The sequence below is a fragment of the Monodelphis domestica genome, chromosome 3, assembly GCF_027887165.1.
Source record: "Monodelphis domestica isolate mMonDom1 chromosome 3, mMonDom1.pri, whole genome shotgun sequence".
Classification (NCBI taxonomy): Eukaryota; Metazoa; Chordata; class Mammalia; order Didelphimorphia; family Didelphidae; genus Monodelphis; species Monodelphis domestica.
Genome location: NC_077229.1, coordinates 16,232,961 through 16,252,618, shown reverse-complemented (window position 1 = coordinate 16,252,618; position 19,658 = coordinate 16,232,961). Strand labels below are relative to the sequence as shown.

The 19,658-nt window shown below is 49.9% G+C and overlaps 1 protein-coding gene across 1 annotated transcript in view; it reads right to left on the bottom strand.

Moving 5' to 3' along the window:
• Window positions 1-289: 289 nt before the first annotated feature.
• The window catches only part of LOC103103504 (uncharacterized), a 245,804-nt gene continuing 226,435 nt past the window's right edge, over window positions 290-19,658 (bottom strand). Inside the window, exon 5 of the mRNA XM_056821400.1 lies at window positions 290-4,436. Coding sequence (XP_056677378.1) covers window positions 3,939-4,436 — 498 coding nt within the window. The 3' untranslated portion in view covers window positions 290-3,938. The remainder of the gene's footprint in view (window positions 4,437-19,658) is intronic.

The following is a 19,658-nucleotide window of genomic DNA, read 5'->3' as shown; positions in this document are numbered from 1 at the left end:
AAGAGAGAGAGAGAGAGAGAGAGAGAGAGAGAGAGAGAGAGAGAGAGAGAGAGAGAGAGAGAGAGAGAGAGAGAGAGAGAGAATCAGACAGAGAGAAAGAGAAAGGAGAAAGAAAAGAGAAAAACAGGAAAAAAGAAAAAGGAAGGAAGAAGAGGGAGGGAAGGAGGGAGGAAGGAAGATCTTTGCCAGAGATTTGCTGTAAAGATCTCCCCCCCCCCACCCAGTTAACTGTTTCCCTCATAATCTTAGCATTAGTTTTGTTTGCACATATTTTAAAATTTTTCAATGTAATCAAAACTGTCCAGTTTCTCCTGAGATCCTGCTTACACTTTGGTCCTAAATTCTTCATCTCCCAATAGAGCTGAAACAGAATTCTTTCCTTGCTCTAATTTCTTTATATCACCCTTTTGGTGTCTACATAGCCATGTGGATGATATCTTGTTATATGGTATGAGATGTTGGCCTAAACATAGTTTCTGCCAGACAGATTTCCAAATTTCCCAGTAATTTAAAAAAATAGTTCTTAAAAATAAATGGGGCTAGTACAGCATCAAGATCTGAACTCAGGTCTTCCTTCCTCTCGACCTCTAACCACTGTACCACCTGGCAGCCTCTAAGGATGAGAGCCAGGTCTATGGGAGTGCAGGTGGGTGGCACATGTAAAGTGTTACCAACATGGCAGAAGTGGGCAGAGCCCAGGCTTACTTCAAGGCCCTCCTTCAGAGGAGGAGACCCATCTAAGAGGGACTTTCCTCTCCCCAACTTGGAAATCAGCTCAGAAATCCCTGGTGGGTGCTTTTATCTGAACTTGCTCCATTTAAAAACTCTCTAACGCTTGGAGAGAATCTCCTGATTCTGAAAGTTCGCTCTCACTATCACCACGGGAAAGGGCAGCCCTTGAGCTGGCAGCTGTTTCAGAGAGTTTGCTGACACAAGCAGATTTTGAGAAAACAAATGAGTGGTCTGAAGCCCTGGAAATGGTCACCAGGGTGCTAGCTATCAGCCAGTCCATCAACCAACATTTATTAAGTGCCTACTATGTGCCAGGCACCACCCTAAGTACTGGGAAATGAAGTTGGCTTAGCAAAGAAAAAAAGAAAAGATGCCTCTTTCCTGGTCTCCTTCCTGGCCTCCCTGCCTCCACTCTCTCCCTTCTCCAGGCTCTCCTTCATTGTCCGCTCAGTTGGCTTTCCCGAGCCCCAGCTCTGACTGTGTCACAAACATTCCCGTCTGCAGGATTCAACATTATTCTGATGTTGGCCATCGAAGCCCTCCCGGTGACCTCATTTCACTCTTCTCCTCCAAGTATCCAATGTTCCCGCCTGCCTGAATGTCTTCATGTCCAGCCCCGAGCATGGCGGCTGGCACACTGTGGCTTCTTAAGAAATGGCACTGAATAGACACCTTTTCCTCCTGCTGCCACTGCCAGGTGCCCGGCCGGGTGTGCCAGTCTCAGTGGGCTAAGCAGAGGCAGCCCTGTCCAGCTTGGTCACCCTTCAGAGGACAGAACGGACTCCGAACGTCCACTGAGCGGCCCCCAAACTCCACAAGACCTTGGTTTTGTCTTTTCTGAGCCTGTATGGACCCTCTCCATCTTGGCTTTCCCCCTCTATTTTCCCTTTCTTCTTTAGAAAACAATACCAGAACTCTCTTTAAAAAACAACACAGAAGCCCAGCTTAGCTGCATGCTGCCATGGGCAGGAGACGGGGGAGCCGTGCATCCCAGGGAGTCATTCTGGGCTGGTTTATTTTGGGTAAGCTGCAGTAAAGCCGACCAAGAAAACCCAATGGCCAAGCCCTGCTCAAGAGGAACAGCCTAGGGACCAACAGGAAGTCAGTCCATTTTCTTTTCTCCAAATGCCCCCAACCCAACGAACCTGCAAGGAGACCCTCTAGAGCAGACCCAGGAACAGAGACAGGGCACGCCTTGGCAGAACCCTGGCATGATGACTGAGAATGAAACCCCATGGTTGCGTCCCACGAGACAGGCGGGTCGTGTTCCAGAAAAGCTGGACGCCAGTTCCTACAACACCCCTGGCCTGGGGCGGTAGAACAGAGCATGCCATCAATCAACCAGTTGGCCATTATTAGGCACTGAACACATGCCAGGCACAGCCCAAGGTGCCAACAGAATGTACCCAGAATCATCTGATCTTGGAAACTAATTAGGTTGGGGGCTGGCTTGTACTTGTTTGATAGTCTGTTGGGAGGTAGCAGGTACAGGAAGTTTTTTTATTGACGGGGAGGCAAGAGCATAGGATGGAAATGGCACTGGCATAGACCATATAAATTCTTCAGATATCCTCTGTCAACTCTCACTCCCCCCGACATGCCAGGTCCCCAACACCCCAGCAGGGTGCTACGGGCACACCTGAGGAGCTGGGAGGAATTCTCTATTGCCATCAGCTTGAGCCCCCACTGCTCTGCTTTACCCCAAGATTATCAGTTGAGAATCATTATAATCTCTAATGACATCAATTTGAGCCCCCACTGGTGTGCTTTCCCCAAAGATTATCAGTTGAGAATCACTTTAATCCTTAATGCCACCAACTTGAGCCCCAACTGGTGGGTTTCCCCATAAGGTTATCAGTCAAGAACCACTCTAATCTCTAATGACATCAGTTTGAGCCCCCATTGGTGTATTTCCTCAAAAAGTATCAGTTGAGAATCACTTTAATCCTTAATGCCACCAACTTGAGCCCCAACTGGTGGGTTTCCCCATAAGGTTATCAGTCAAGAACCACTCTAATCTCTAATGACATCAGTTTGAGCCCCCATTGGTGTATTTCCTCAAAAAGTATCAGTTGAGAATCACTTTAATCCTTAATGCCACCAATTTGAGCCCCAACTGGTGAGTTTCCCCCTTAAGATTATCAGTTGAGATTTACTTGAATCTCTAACGACATCAATTTGAGCCCACCATGAGTATGCTTTCCCCAGAAATCATCAGTTGAGAATCACTTTAATCCTTAATGCCACCAACTTGAGCCCCAACTGGTGGGTTTCCCCATAAGGTTATCAGTCGAGAACCACTCTAATCTCTAATGACATCAGTTTGAGCCCCCATTGGTGTATTTCCCCAAAGATTATCAGTTAAGAATCATTCCACCCTGAAGAATTTTCTAGAGAGGAGTATTTGCTAGCATTATGCAACAAGAATTTGGAGTCCTAGGGACTAGAATATAAGCCCTGGCTGGCTCTCCTTGTGTGTCCTTAGACAAGTCACTAAACCTCTCTGGGCAGCAGCTTCCTCATCTGTGAAATGAGAGAATGGGAGGAGATGGCCTCCAAGCTTCCTCTTAGCCCTGGATCTATGCTCCCAAGTCCACCAAGTTTCCTCCGGCTTCTAAACCAATGACCCTTTATACCAGGCTTCTTCGCCTTTTGACTCCCTGTGGTGGTCATCTAGGCAAGCCTGGGGATCCCTTCTCAGAATAATGTTACTGAGCTATGACAAAGGACATCCATGCTACTGAAAGACAGCGATCCTGCTAGGAACAAGTGAGCTGACGGACTGTGGGTGACAAAGCCCTGCTGTGCCCCCTTCCCTTAGCCCGGGGGAGCTTCGCAGAATCTCACTCTCCCTCCAGTACAAGCCCAGCTGGCCGAGTACTCAGTGCCTGGCTGCCTCATTGATTGACGCATGCAGAAAGGTTGGGTCACCCCATAGCCAGGCAGAGACCCTCGCTGTCATTCAGAATAACTCAGTTCCCCAAATGGCTCCATGAGGTCAACAGAAAGGCATCTCAGCCCAGCAGGAAGAGCCCCGGACCTGAGATGGAGGAGACCTGGACGGGCTCGAGTTTCCACTCTGCCCCTGGCTGACCAGTGGGCCAGGCCCAGCCACCCTCCAGAGCCCGATCTGTGGTGCTGCCCCTGGACACCTCTCAGCAATGGCTGCCTGTCTGACAAACCCAGTCCCAGAAACACGGGCGGCTTCAGCCCTGGCTCCGTCCAGGACGGCACAGTACAAAGAGTCCTGCACCGAAATACAAGGCCGCCGCCGGACGTGGGCCCAGACCCTCGAGCCCTCCCCCGCTCACATGCAGACCCCGATCCACAGAGGGGCGCCATCGAGGAAAAGCAGAGCCGCCTCCCTGGGCCGGGGCAGGAAGCAGCAGCCCCGTGGCCGGCAGAGTGGCCCCGCCAGCCCCAGGTTCGGGCGCCATGCTGGGGGCATGCAGGGACGCGTTACCTGCAGGACCAGCTGCTGCCAGGCGGTAGCCAGGGGCTGCCCGTTGCCAATGGTGCACGTGCTGGCCCGAGGCTGCTCGCAGGGCTGGTGAGCCCGCTCCAGCTGCAGGGACACGTTCCGCCTCTCTTCCTCTAGGGCCCGCGTGAGTCGCTCGAAGCGGGCCTCCTGCTCCTTGACAGAGGCCAGGATGCTGGCAGCCGACCTGATGTCGTAGTCGTCCATGGCGGCTCTGGCCCGGCAGCTGCCCGGGGCAAAGGAGAGGTTAGGGATGGGGCGAGGCGCAGCCCCCCGCGCGGAGGGGCTCCGAGACGGCGTCCCGGCTCCCCTCCAGAGCAGCTCCGTTTCTGTGCACGGATTACATCTTACATGTCAAGTAATTAATCCAGGCTGATAGAAAGCAGGCCTGCCCTGAGCAGAACCACATCTGTGCCTTCCGCCCCTGGGCTGCCCCCAACGCCCAGCCCCGAGCGCCTCCGAAGGAGCCGGTTATGGCCACTGCCGGGATGGGCTGGCACGGAGCGAGAAAGGAGGCGGAGGAGGAGGCCGTGCTGTGATCTTTAGATTTACAATCTGAAGGAGCTGAGAGGCTACCGAGCCTTCACTTCACAGCGGAGGAGGCGTAGCCTCGGTGGGACCGAATGACTCGCTCGAGGTCACCCAAAAAGGGGGCCACAAGAAAAGGAGCCCAACTGTCTCAGGGATGGCAAGCTCCGGCTCTGGCCGGGCAGCTGAAAAAGCTAACAAGATCCAAGAGAGAGCTAGAGAGGCGCTGGAGTCCCTGTCAGAATGCCGAGAAGCTGGGCACATTCAGAGGAGGGGGCCGGGCTGGGGAAGGGGTGGAAGCCGGCTCAGGGATTATTATTATTGTTATTCCTGAAGGACCAGCTCCACATCCGTTCTCCCTGGATTTCCTTTTGCAGAATTGGCAGTGGTTGGACTGTGGGACGGGCAGGAAGAGACCAGACAAGAGCCCCCACGGCCATGGTGCATGGCGCCATCTTGCTCTGGAAGGATTGGCCCTTTGGCTGTTCCAATGAAGCCAGAGGGTTCCCCAGGGCCATGTCAGGACAATAGGATTGCCTTCAGGCCGAGTGTTAGCACATTCAGGGAGGCAGGGCACGGCCACAGCCACTGTCCACGGCTCCCCTAAGAGGACGAGCCTTCTCTCCTGAAATGTCCATGAACTATGGCCAGAGTCCAACGGCAAGAAGGTGGCCCTGGGGAGTCTGGCTGCCCAAGTGTGTCTGGGTTCTAGGAGTCCCTGGGGCCCGGCTGCTGAGCTGGCTGAGGGCTGGCACAGAGAGTGAGGCGGGTGGAGCTCAGAGGCCAGCGCCAGCGTGCCAAAGCACTGGCACCGCTCACAGGCTGGGGCAGTGGTCACACAGAGGGGACAGAGAAATTCTGTATGCTGAGGCAGAGGAGCCCAGGCTCCAATCCAAGCTTGGCCACTGACTCCTGAGACAAGCTGCTTCCCTTCCCTGGACCTCTGTTTCCCCATCCATAAAATGAAATCGGTGGGCACAAATGACCTCTGGTCACTGTAAGGCTGCCAAGAGCTTTCCAGGCCTCACCTCCTTGGATCCTTGCAAAAAACCCTGGGAGGGAGGCTCTCTGCTTATACCCATTTTACAGATGAGGAGCCTGAGGCAGAGTCACAGACTGAATTTGAACATGGATCTTCCTGGCTCCAAGTTCTGTGCTCTGTGCATTAACCAAGGCTCCTCTAAGGCTCTTTCCAACCATGATTCCTGCATGCTGGTGCAGGTTAGGGTTCAAGGCCCATTTCTGAGGGGTTACTTCCTGTGGTAATGCCCCTGGGGAAGCTGGCCTGGACTATCCATACAGGAGAGAGACGTCATGTTTGTCAGAGGCTAAGGGAATTGCCAATGGGAACACAACTACAAAGGGACAGAATTTGAACCCAGGGCTGCTGATTCAAGGTCAGAGCTTTCCATTATGGAAAATGGAATACTGACTGGGTGATTATTGCTAAGAGTGAGTCCTGGTAGTAAGTAAGGGCCAGCTGGGGGCGGGGAGTGGGGAGGGATCTTAGAACAGGGGGTGTCAGAGAAGCGAGGGAGCCTAGAACAGAGGCTCTCAGGGCTGGGATGAACTTAAAACAAGGAATGTCAGAGAAGTAAGTGAGCCTAGAACAGGGAATATCAGAACTGGGGAGAGTCTAGAACAGGGGGTTTCAGAGAAATCAGTGAGCCTAGAACAGGGGATCTCAGGGCTGGGGAACCTAGAACAGGGGAATATCAGGGCTGGGGTAGCCTAGAACAGGGGATGTCAAAGCTAGGAGGGAGCCTAAAACAGGGGGTGTCAGGGCTGGGAAGGACCTTAGAACAGGAATGTCGGAGCTGGAAGGGGCCCTAGAACACAGTGTAAGCACTGGGAAGTCACTTGGAACCCAAAAGGTCAGCACCTGGAAGCACCTTAATGGTCACCTGATCCCTTTACACATGAAGAAACTAAGGCTCAGGGGGAACAGTTGTGCCCAGGCTCCCCCCAAACCCTCCCGCAGGCCTCCTGACTCCACTCCAATCCCCTGCCCACTGCCCGGGCATGCCTGCTCCCTGCTCCCCCCAGTGACTGGCAGCAGTGCCCCCGGAGATGCCCGCCCTGCAGGGGAGCCCCTTGTGGCCAGGGGGGTTGGCATGCAGAAGGAGAAGCCATGCACAGTGAGAAGCGAGCCATACCCACCTAGGAGGGAGGTGAGAGAAGACAGAGGGTTAGCCCTGGCAGACCATGCCCCACTAAGGCTAGAGAAAGCAGGACGGAGCTGGAAGAAGAGGGAGAGGAAGAGAAGTTAGTGCTGGGTTAGTGGGAAGGGCCCCGTCAGTCTCTGGTCCTCCCAACCCCCAGCCCCCACCCCAGAGCCCCCCAGGGTTTTTTGGGGGGACGTTCCACATCACAAGCTGCAGGAGGGCAGAGGACGAGGTCTTTCCTTTTCTCTTTCCCAGTACCTAACCCGGAGCTCCATACTTGCTGAATTAAACACAGATCCAGATTAGCAGGGCTAAGAGGGCTCTTGGGAGTCATGTAGACCACCCATTTTACAGGAGAGGGAACCGAGGCCTGGGGAGAGTAAGTGGCCTGCTGAAGGGCAGTCATGTTGTTGAGGGGTGAAGGTAGAGCTTTCATTCAAGGGCTGCAGCCACCCTAGGGAAGGACATAGTCATCAAAGCTCGCTGGGGCTGCCAGGGCAGATGATTCCCATTTGACAGAGGAGATCACGGAGGTCGAGAGAAGTGATTTGTTTACTTTCTGAGGCAAGATTCGAACCCAGGGCTCTTGACTTCTTGACCCCAAAGTCAAGGCTCTTTCCACTAAACCCATCCCACCCTCTTAAGACGTCATCATGGATAACTCCCTTAACACGATGGAAAGATCCAACAGAGACCCCCCTTCTTTCTGCCTTGGCCTGAGGGCAGCAGCGGCTTTGGAAAGCCCTCTCGAACCCCTGGCAGGCCAGACAGTACCAGTTTATAAACTGCCCGCTCATACCAACTACTGGCCGGAGCCCAGCCAGGCCTGCCTTAATAACGAGACCAGAAGCATTGCATGGTCATTCTTCTTAGACAAATGGACTCCGGCAAAGGTGCTCAGAACTCCTCTGATGGCGCAATCTTGTCCATCAGTGCCACAGGGGCAGCCTTCGGGGCATTCTCCCAGGCAGCCCCTCGCCTGCTTCCATGACTGCTACCCTACTGCAGAAGGGATGCACAGGAGGAATGCATGAGGGGCACCAGCATGAAGGGAGATGCACAATGGCTTCCTGAGAAGGCAGGACTTTAGATGGTCCCCAGAGGAAGACCCTGAGCCGTCCCATGTCATCTCTGACTAAGAGGGTTCAGGGATGCTCTCATGCTCAGAAGTCAGTGCTTGGCTGCTCGGGATGAGTGTTTCAAGAGTAAAACATGAAGGGAGTCACTATCAGAGCAAGGGATGGAGAGTTCGGGTTGGCCTTCTGGCGAGGATTTCTGGGGGGGGCGGCAACAGAAAGAGAAGGGGTTCTGGGGTCAGACAGGGGCTGGCTTGTCCTGCTGCTGCTTGGAGCCCAGACATGAAGTGAGTGGTGATTCCTACAGACAAAGCTCTGCTGTTTCAGTTCTGGTAGGAGAGGCGCATGAATGCCTTAGCTCAGAGCCCCCACTCATCTCTACCCAGGAACAAAGAGCACCTGGAGAGAAGCCAAAAGACCCTGAACCTTGATGTGTATAATTGATGACAAATGGCAAAACACTGATAATTTTGTGTATGTGAGTCTGTAGCTCAATGAATGACTTTGTCAAGTCTGATTGATCCTAATTTTCTTCTACTTAACAAAGGAATAAATGCTGTCTCCCTTGGGCCTATCTCCAGTGCATCATCATCCCCCAGGATCTCCAGAGACCACAAGGTAGCCTTGAGGAAAGGCCCCAAGTGATTGGAGAACACCCTTGATCCTACCTGGGGGTTGATGTACTGGGTCTTCTGAATTCTGGCTCCACTGGAGGGCTCGAGGACGCAGGACTAAGCTACCCACTCCTCCAATTATTTACAAGTGCCCGAGCTGACCCACAGTGCATTTCTCTGGCTTCGTCTTTGACTTTTCTGCAGCCTTTGACAGTCACCCTTGTCTCTTTGATCCTCTCTTCTCCCTCAGCTTTAGTGACCCCACCGTCTCCCGCATCAACCCTTGCCTATCGGGCTCCTTGGCTGAATCCTCATTCAGTTCCGACTCATCCAGCTTCAAGGTGCTGGACTCTTTGCTCCCTCTACACTGTTTAGCCTGGAGATCTCATCAGTCAATACTGGGTATCAGATCCAAGACAGAAGAGTGGTAAGATCTAGGCAATAGGAGTTAAGTGAATTGCCCAGGGTCACACAGCTAGAAAGTCCCTGGGGCCAAATTTGAACCCGGATCCTCCTGACTTTGGGCCTGATTCTCTATCTGGTGCCAGCTTGCTGTCCTGAACAGGGTCTGCTTTTTGCTTTCTTTGTAACCTGAGTTCTTAGCACAATGCCTGGTATACAACAGGTGCTTAATAAGTGCTTATTGACTTGACTTGTTGAATTGAACTGAGTCACATTGAACTGTCTTGAGATTTGAGGAGTCCAAAGGTTTGGGGCTTCCCAAAGAGGGCCCAATGGAGGATTTCCAGGCAGCACCATCCATGAAAGACAAGCCATGAGTGGGGATGAACTCGAGGGACATTCCCTTAGGAGAATGGGCAGGCCATGTGGTGCAGTGAATGGGCTCCGCGTCAGGCAGAGCGGGGCTGAAATCGGGGGTCTCCGACCCTTGCAGGCTGCCCGGGGTCGCAGAGCCAAGTCCTCCAGCCCCTCCGCTGGGCCGTGGTCTCCCCATTTGTAAAATGTGGGGGCTTCTCACTCACAGGCTCCGGCCACAAGAGAATGACTGGGAAGAGCTCAGCAAAGTGCCGCACTACCAACATGGCGGCCGCGATCACAATGCCCGTCCCCGATAGAGCTTTGTACACATTTGTCTCTGGGTCCCTCGGCTCAGGGCCTCGCGCTCCGGCAGAACCTGCCTGCCCAAACCCAGACGGAGGAGGTCTGTCCTTCCAGGCCGAGAGGCTCTCTCCCAGGCAAGGGCCAGGCAGCCCCCCTTCCTCCTGGGAGGGCCCAGAATGCCGCAGAGGGAGGCCAACTTGTCAGAGGTCTCTCTGAGGGTCTGAGGCAGCTCGTGGCACAGTGAATGGAACTTGGGAAGATCCAGGTTCAAATCCAGGCTCGCCACTCTTTCACTGTGTGATTCTAGATGGGCCACTTAACCTCAGTTGCCTTCTGTTTCCCCAACTGTAAAATGGGATAACAATAGCACCTACCTCCCAGGGTTATCGTGAGGATCAAATGAGACAAGAATTGTAAAAGGTGCCTGGCCCATAGTAGGCTTATTCCCTTCAAAAAGAAAGCTTGCTGGGTGCCACTTCCTAGCTAGGTGACCCTGGACAAGTCACTTAACCCCCACGGCCTAGCCCTTATTGCTCTTTTGCCTTGGAACCAATATTTAGTATTGATTCTAGGGTTAAAAAATAAATGAAGATGGGGGGGGCGCTAAGTGGCCCACTGGATGGAGAGCCACATCTAGAGAGAGGAGGTCCTGGGTTCAAATTTGGATTTAGACACTTCCTAGCTGTGTGAACCTGGACAAGTCACTCAATTCTCATCGCCCAGCCCTTGCTGCTCAATACACAGGATTGATTCTAAGAGGGAAGGTCTGAGATTAAAAATAAAATAAAGCTTATTGGGGCAGCCATGCTCAGTCCCCATCCTGGGGGTCTTTCAGAGGAGGACAGCGAAGCATTTATTAGGGCTAATGCAGAAAAGGCTCCTCCTTGGGGGGGGGCACTCGGTGGTCCTGGAGATCCCTCCCCCTCTTAGTCTGGCTCCTCTCATCATTTGCTACCCCTGGACACTTTTTCCCGTTTCATCCCTGGGCCCCAGCTCTGCTTCGGGGGGCCGCCGCGGCCTGGCGTTCCCCACCGGAGTGCCAGAGCCCAGGGTCTCGGCCCCTCCGTCGTGGCCGGCCAGGCAGCCTAGATTCCAGGCAGACCAGGAGGACGGCTCCTCCTCCCCCCGTCTTTTCTTAGCTGGATTTCACACTCTCGGCTCGGTGATGCTAACACCTCCGCACCACCTCCCATCCTGGGCTCCCTCCAGCCCACTTCAGGAACAGGCGACTCACCTTCTTCCCTCCAGCCTGGGTGGGAAAGCTGACGTCACGGCTCCCCAGAGGATACCGCCTGGCTCCTCCTGGGAAGCTGCTCCAAGAACCCGACTCGTGGCCACCCCCCAAGAGCCGGAGAGAGAGAGCTCGGGCCTCCCCGCCTCCAGCCCTCCTTGTCTGGGGCTCTTTCCCTGGATTCTTGATCACAGTCAAGGGAAACTTCTCCCATCCCAAACTAAACCACCACGTCCCTTTCTGAAAGCTGACTGCGAGAGGCCATTCCCCCAGAGCAGTTCTCTGCTCGGTTTCAGGCACGAAGACGGCTGGCTGCCTGGGCCATCCTTTTCCTCTCTGAGTCTCAAGTGCCCCGTTAGAGATCTGAGGTGGCTTTGAAGATGACTAAGTCTCTCCCATCTCTAAATTAGGATCACAGACTTAATGCATCTAGAAGGGAGCCATTATATGTCTTTTACTCCAATCCTCTCATTGCAGATGCAGAAACTGAGGCACAGGGAGGTTAGATAACCCCGGCCAAAGAAGGGAGCAGGGAAGGGACAAGCGTGAATTAAGAACCTATTGAGGGGCAGCCACGCCTGGAGACAGGAGGTCCTGGTTTCCAGTATGGCCTCTGAGACTTCGTAGCTGTGTGACCCTGGTCAAGTCACTTAAACTTCTATTGCCCCTTAGCCCTTACCACTCTTCTGCCTTGGAACCAATGCACAGTATTGATTCTAAGATGGAAGGGAAACAATTTTTTTTTATTTTTAAAGAAACTATTAAGGTAGATACTGTTAAATATTTTAATATTATCTCAATTGACCCTCACAACAAACCTTCGAAGTAGATACTATTATTATTCCCATTTTACAGTTGAGGAAACTGAGGAAATCAGAAGTGAAATGACTTGCCCAGGGTCACCCAGACAATAAGCACCTAAGGCCAGATTTGAGTGACTCCTTCTGACCCCAAGCCCAGGGCTCTATTCACAATAGTACATAACTATCATATTTAGGCACCTGCTATATGTAGGCATTGTGCTAGGCCTGGAGGATATAACATAAAACATAAATCAGTTCCAGCTCTTGGGCAGTTTAGGGTCTAATGGTGAGAGAGCTTCAGCAGAGATGGAAATGCAGGGACTTCCCTGGTGGAAATCCTGATATCTCCGGCTGTCTTCCTGCACCCATTGGCTTAGCTGCACTGCCAGCCCTAATGTGCTAACACTGCCCAATGATTTAGCTGCACTGCCAGCCCTGATGTGCTAATACTGTCCAATGACTTAGTTACACTTCCAGCCCTGATCGTGCTAACACCAGTAATGGGATATTTCAATGTGTCTAAACTGGAGGGTGTAAATAAGTTGTCTGAATGGCTTCTTCTTCCCCTTCCTCCTCCCTACTGGGTTGAACTCAGAGCAGTGTTAGTTCATATGCCTTGATGATGCTTAAGCTCCAGATTTACATAAATATTCCTGCAAATGCGGCCTATTTTAAAACAGTTCTTTCTGGCCAGGATTCTATTGACAATGTGGTGAAGCCTATGAACCTCTTTTCAGAATATCTTTAAATACACAAAATGAAATGCATAAGATTACAAAGGGAACCAATTATTGGGAAATGCAGTGGATAGAGGCCATGCCAGGAGTCAGGAAGACATGAGTTCAAATGTGACCCCAGATACTTAGCTGTGTGACTCTGGGCAAGTCACTTCACCCTGTTTGCCTCAGTTTCTTTAACTGTAAAATGAGTTGGAGAAGGAAATGGCAAACCACTCTAGTATCTTTGTCAGGAAAACCCCAAAATGGGGTCATGAAGAGTTGAACATGACTAAAATGACTAGATAATAGCAACGCAGTTATATATATATAAAAGAAGTTCACCGGTCTCCAGTTAAGAACCCTTGCTTTAAAGGGAGGCAGATGGAGAACACATGGGCCAGATGACCTTGCCAACCAGAGCCCTTTTCCCACATGCTCATGGAAGGGTCAACTAGAACTGTGAGGCAAGGAGGTCTCTGTCTTCTCCTTCCACTGATTTGAGAACTTGGCTGAAAACCTGGTCAATGCAGCCCCTTCCTGTGCCTTTTGGCCGGCCAGTGCCACTAAAAAGGCTTCGTTCCCTCATTCCTATTGGGTACTTGGGGCCAGAGAGCTTTTGATTACCCAAATCACTGTGGCTGACACTGAGAATTAAATACTGAGTCACTGGGGGCCTAGGATGGAGAACAATGGCGCCTCTGGCAATTAAAACAAATTTGGATCAATTAGATGGGTGCTTGACCCAAGCCTTCGTAGAGCCCATCAGTTGTGGATGGGAGGGTGGCAGAAGCAGAGGGAGGGAGGACCACTGAAAAACAGCATCATTAGGATCACAGCCTGGGGCCATTTCTGAGCTGGGAGCAAAATGTCTGTAGTAAATCACTGGGTCTGGCCAGTCTCAAACCCGGGGCAGGGCAAAAGGAAAGCACCCAATGGCTCTGCTAGAAGGCGATTCCCTTCCCCCAGCTCCCAGAGAGAGGTGCCAGCCTAAGCCTCCTGGTCCTACCCCACAGGGGGGGCTCTGAGTGGCAGGGGCTGCCTGAGGCAGGCTTGCCTGTGCCAGGGGGTGCCCAGGAGAGGAGGAGAGATAACTATTGCCTAGGGCAGAGAAGACGAGGCTCTGGATGGGTAGAGAGGCATAAGCAGGGAAGTTATCAAAGTAATTGGGGGGTGTAAAATTGAGATTTGAACTCTGGACTTCAATCCCCACAAGCCCTTGCTCCACTTCCCCAGAATGCTTTGTAATCTCACGCAATTCTGAGGTGGGCGAGATCGAGAAAGGATTTAAGCTGGTAGCAAAGGTTTTTGGGTCTCTCTCTCTCTTTTTGGACTTCCATTTTGGAGCAGACGCGTCTCTTCCGTGATGTGAGGTTATTTTGTCTAGGCCTCTGGCCTAGGCACATGTTTCTTACTTGTATATTCTTTAATCTTTAATCCTTAATAAACCTCTAAAAAATATAATACTCCTTGCAGAGAGAAACTAATTTCTACCTGCCTCAGTCTCCCCATATTCCTAAATTTTAATCTTTACAGGGGGGGCCTCTATCTAAGGGTTCCTAGCCACTGATCTCAAACCAAGAGAGGCAAATTCTTTGGCCCAACCCCAATGGTTGCTGATTCCTGAAAGAGGGCCCATGGGTGTGGGCGGAGTGAGTGGTCCATGTCCCCTTCTGGGCTGCCTCAAGTCTGTCCTACAAAATGACAACCATTCCATACATGTATACCTAAACAACTTCTTACCACCACTCTTCATTGATGGGCAGCTGGCCTATGTAGTGGTTAGAGGGTCAGGACTGGAATCTCTGGCTTCAGACATTTATTAGCTATATGATCCTGGACAAGTCATTTAACCCTGTTTGCCTCAGTTTCCTCATCTTTCAGCCAGAGCCAGAGAAGGAAATGGCAGACTACTCTGGGAATGCTGCCAAGAAACCCCCAAAAGAGGCCATGAAGAGTTGGACATGACTGAACAACCACTGCATTTCTTCATGCTCTTGAAATCTCCTAAAGCTTGCTTGTTCCTGGCTATTGTCCTGTGACCAGAGACAGCTTTTATTCTGAAGGCTTATGTGCCTTGTTCTCGTTGGCATCGATGCCCCATGTGGCCCTCGGCAGGCCCTGCTGCCCCAGGATGGTTTGGTGAGCAGATCTACCCAGAGGAGTGGGCACAAGCTGAAGGACTTCAAAGAAGAAAGCCCCCAGGTTGAGGCAAGGGCTACGAGTGCCTGTAGAGCCATCACAGAGTCACCGCCCAATGAGGCCAAAGATGCCATTTAATCCACAGAGGATATGGGACCAAACCCAACCCCCAAGTGCCAAGAAGCATCAAGCTGGATGTCGGGAAGAGGTTGCTGTCACTTTCACACTTCCCTTGGAGTAAAGCGCCCACTGGCAAATACCTGGTCCGCTCGGCAGCGCGTACGACGGCTTATCCCAGGGATGAGAAGTTAATTGGTACTAAATATAGAAACTGCACACACGCGTAGACAGAGCTACTTAATTTTCATCTTCAAAGCTCCCGTCCAGCTCTGACACTCCTTGGTGAAACCATCTGGACTCCAAGGAGGGGAAGCGGTCTTCTCTGTCACAGCCAGACCTTCACGGATGACCCTTTTTAAGGTGTAGTGAAGGCAAGGCGAGATAGCTCGGGTAAAACCAGTCGGGTGGGAAGGACTTCCCAGCTAGGTCTGGGGGGCTTCATCGTATAATGGCAGCATAGGAAAGGGTTCCTCCAGTCACTTCATCTCACAAAGGAGGAAACTAAGGCCCATCAAGAGAAGAGACTCATCCAGACTCCTCCATTTGGGAAGTAAAAGAATTCTAGGATCTCCCAGCTGGAAGGGGCAGAAGAGGATAGACACTGGATCTGGTAATCCTGAGTAGAAGCAACTTGGGGGTACAGGAACCTGGCCTCAGACACTTCCTAGCTCGGAGACCCTGGGAAAGTCATCTCACTGTTCTTTGCCTCAGGTTCCTCAAACTATAAAATGGGAATCACGCTAGTACCCACCTCCCAGGGCTTTGTGAAGGGCAAAAGATATAATATGTATGAAGCACTCAGCACAGTGCCTAATTAATGTCTGTTCCCTTCCTCCTGGGTCTTGGAACTGGAAGGACCAACATTCTCTGTCTCTGTCCTTCTGTCTCTGTCTCTGTCTGTCTGTCAGTGTCTCTCTCTTTGGCTACTTGCCTCCAGCTGGAGTTGGTTGTAGGGTATCCTCTAAATGGGTGTGGAAGGATCCTTAACTCCCATACAAGCACTCTAGGTAATGAAGATGTAGCAGGTAGGACAGGCTTTATCTCACCCCAAAGGAAATGCAGACAACGTGAAGGACTCCGAGGAACTCATAAGCCGAAAGAGAAAAGCCATAAAGCATTCCAATGGCCCATACACATCTCCCAGAAAGCAATCAGATTTGTTTTGCTGAACAAGCACATCCCATGGACCTGTACTATCTGGACTGCTCCCTGTAAGAGCTGGCTAGAGAAGGGGTTGGCCATGGTCCCCGCTTACTTTCCCGAGCCCCATATGGGAGCCCTTCAGGCTTCCTATGGCTTCAGGAGCCATGTGAGAGGTCCTCTTCTTTCTCCAGGAAGTGCTTGCTTTAGGAAATACCCATTTCTTTAGGAAGACTGGGGTTATCCATGAGGCAACCTTTCATGGGAGGTACTGCCCTGGGGAATGGCCCATCTCTGGAGAGAAAGAGATGGTGGGAGCAGAAAGGTAGCAGGATCCATGAGGTCCCCCCTTGGGGAGGGCTCTGACTCTGCTTAGACAGCTCTGGACAAACCCTGGCAGTGCCCACAAGCCTCTGTGCCAGAGCCACCATTCTCAGCTCTTGCCAGCTGGTACCTGGTAACTTTAGACAACTGAACAAGGATGCCAGGGACTCCGTTTCCCTAGTTCTAAAAGAAGGAATTTGATTAGCTGAGGGCCCTTCTAGCTCTAGCAAGCTGTGATTCTGAGGTCCCAGGTGCTCTGCTAACCAAATCCAGCAAAGTCTGATCATTCAGAATATGGCTGCCAAGATTTCCTGGTCTGATGACCTAATGACTATTCTGGGGCACCAGAAATGGTCTGACAGGGACCTTATAGATCTCCCTCATTTTATAGAAGAGAAGCTTGAGGGTCAGAGAGGAGAAGGACCTTGTCCAAGGTCAGGCAGGTCCTTTTAAGTGTTGGGATCCAAGCATCTTTCCACTACAATACATTGCCTCCTCACTAGCCCAATGGAGAGAGCCCAAGTCTGAATCTGGTCTCAGACCCTTGACTAGCTGTGTGACCCTGGGTAAGTCACTTAATCCTCACTGCCTAGACCTTCTCCTCCAAGGTGCTCTTCTGCCTTAGAACCAATACACAGTACTCATTCTAAGGTGTGAAGGCAAGGATTAAACAAACAAACAAACCACAGGTGCCCAGGTAAAGTGAATTCAAGACAGCCAGTCTGAAGTCTCCAAAGGAATAATTAGGGCAGGAATCTCAAGCCAAAAGGGAGTCTATAATTCTGTCTCTCTGAACTCAGAGAATTCCCCAAGCTGGCTCCCACTATCTGAACCCAGTATCAGTCCACTCTTGCTCAGCCCAAAACCTGGTCAGGAACTCCCAAAGTCTAGGCCAGGGGATCCGTGATTAGACCCATTGAGAAGCACTGAAAGCTTGTAAGTCTCCAGCCTGGCCCTGAGAGCCTACAATGATACAACACTCACTGCCCCAAGAAAGCAGCAGCAGGGTCAGCCTAGACCTCACCTCCAGAAATGCCTAGAACTAGATGGAGAGGATTCAAGATGGCGGCTTAGTAGCAGCAAAAGCAGAAACCACTCTGAAAATCCTTCCAAACCAACCTTTAAAAAGCGCCTCAAAATGACAATAGTCAAAAACCAATGGCAATTAAGAGAGAGGAAGTTCTCCTACTTAATACAACTTGCAAGGTAGCATGGAGAATTGATTTCCTTGAGAAAAGGGGGAACTGGAAGCAAAACTGCACACAGAGGAGTGCTGGCTGACCACCTCCCCATCTATTGCAGCGTAGGTCAACTTCAGGATCCTGGGATGCAGGCTACACCAACCAAAGAGTACCTCAGACCCATCCCTTGAAGTCCCAAACCCTGGAACCAGCCCATAGTGAGGCCTGGGAGTCATAGTGCTATACCCTTTCAAGCCTACATGGCTTTACCCCAGGGCTAAATAGCTCACACTGCTGATCCCTGTAAGCTAGCAGCAGAGGAGACAGAATCAGCAGCTTTCAGAATTCCCAGTCCACAGGCAAAAAAAGGCTAGGAAGATCAGCAAACAGCAAAAAAAAAAAAAACACTTAACTCCCATTGCCTAGCCTTTGCCACTCTTCTACTTTCAAACTAATACATAATATTAATTCCAAGGTGGAAGGTAAGGGTTAAAAAATCAAATAAGACAGGTAAAAAATGGAAAAAAGAAATGAAAGTAATACAAAAGTTTAAAAGGCAAAATTGGTCAACTGGGGGAAAAAGGCCAAAAAATCCAATGAAGAAAAGAGTATCATTAAAAGTAGAATAAACCAAATGGAAAAGGAGGATCAAAAGGTCAAGGAAGAAATTCAGTCTTTAAAATTAGAATTGTGCAAGCAGAAGCTAATGACTTCACAAAATATCAAGAAACAATAACACCAAATCAAAAGAATGAAAAATAGAAGAAAATATGATATATCTTATTGAAAAAAAAAACAACACACCTAGAAAAGACATCCAGGAGAGACAATTTAAGAATTATTGGACTACATAAAACTCATAACAACAAAAAAGTCTAGACATCATACTACAAGAAATTATCCAAGAAAACTATCCTGATATTCTTGAACAAGAGCATAAAATAAAAATTTAAAGAATCCACAGATCACCTCCTGCAACAAATCCCCAAATCACAACTCCCAGGAATGTATAGCTAAGTCCAAGAGCTCCTTTGCCAAGGAGAAAATACTTCAAACAGCCAGAAAGAAACAATTCAAATATCATGGAGCCCTAGTCAGAATTACATAGGATCTGGCAGCTTCTACAATGAAATACCAGAAGACTTGGAATATGATATTCTAGAAGGGAAGGGAATTGAATTTACAACCAAGAATCACCTATTCATCAAAACTGACTATATTCTTTCAGGAGAAAGTATGGTCATTTAATAAAATAGAAGATTTCCAAGTGTTCCTGAAGAAAAGACCAGACTTAAAAAACAAAAAGTCTGATATCCAAATACAAAATTCCAGAGAAGCATAAAAGGTAAATAAGAAAGAAAAAAATATTGAAGACCAAATAAGGCCAAATTGTTTATTTTCCTATTTGGAAAGATAATAACTTTAACTCTTAAAACTGTTTTCATTATCCTAATAGTTAGAAGATGTATATGCAGACAGAGGGTGGGACAGTAAGTTGTTTAGGATGATATATATAAAAAAACTGGGGGAGAAAAAGAGGATCATACTAAGATAACTGGGAAGAGAGAAGTAAAACGTGGTAAATTATATCACACAACAAGGCATGGGGTGGTGGAATACTATTACAATGGAAGGGAGGATGAGGGTGGTAACAGGTAATACTTAAACTTTACTCTCACTGGAATTGGCCCAGAGATGGAAGAACATCAGATTCATTGGTGTACAGAATCTTATATTACCCTATAGAGAAGAGGGGAATAATAAAGGGGGTGGTGGAGAAGAGAGTAATATAAGGGAGGGGGAAGGAGGAAAGTGACTAAAAGCAAAATACTGATGTGGAAGGAACAAGTGAAAGGAGAAAGAGCAGGATTAAAAGAGGAAATAAAGATGGAGGAAAATACTTAGATGGTAACATAATTGTGAATGTAAATGGGATGAACTCACCCATAAAATGGAAGTGGATAGCAGAGTGGATAAAAAAACAAACAAACAAACAAAATAACAGAATCCATTTCAAACCTGGTCTCAGACCTTTCCTAGCTGTATGACTGTAGGCAAATCACTCAACACCCATTGCCTAGCCCTTACTGCTCTTTTACCTTAGAACCAATACAGAGTAGTAATTCTAAGACAGAAGATAAGGATTAAAAAAAAACAGAATCCAACCATATGTTGTTTACAAAAAACACATTTGAGGCAGGTACACAGAGTAAAGGTAAGGGACTGGAACAGAATCTCTTGGGCTTCAACTAAGACAAAAAAAAGCAGGAGTAGCAATCATGATCTCAGACAAAGGTAAAGCAAAATAGATCTGATTAAAAGAGATAAAGAAAGTAATTACATCTA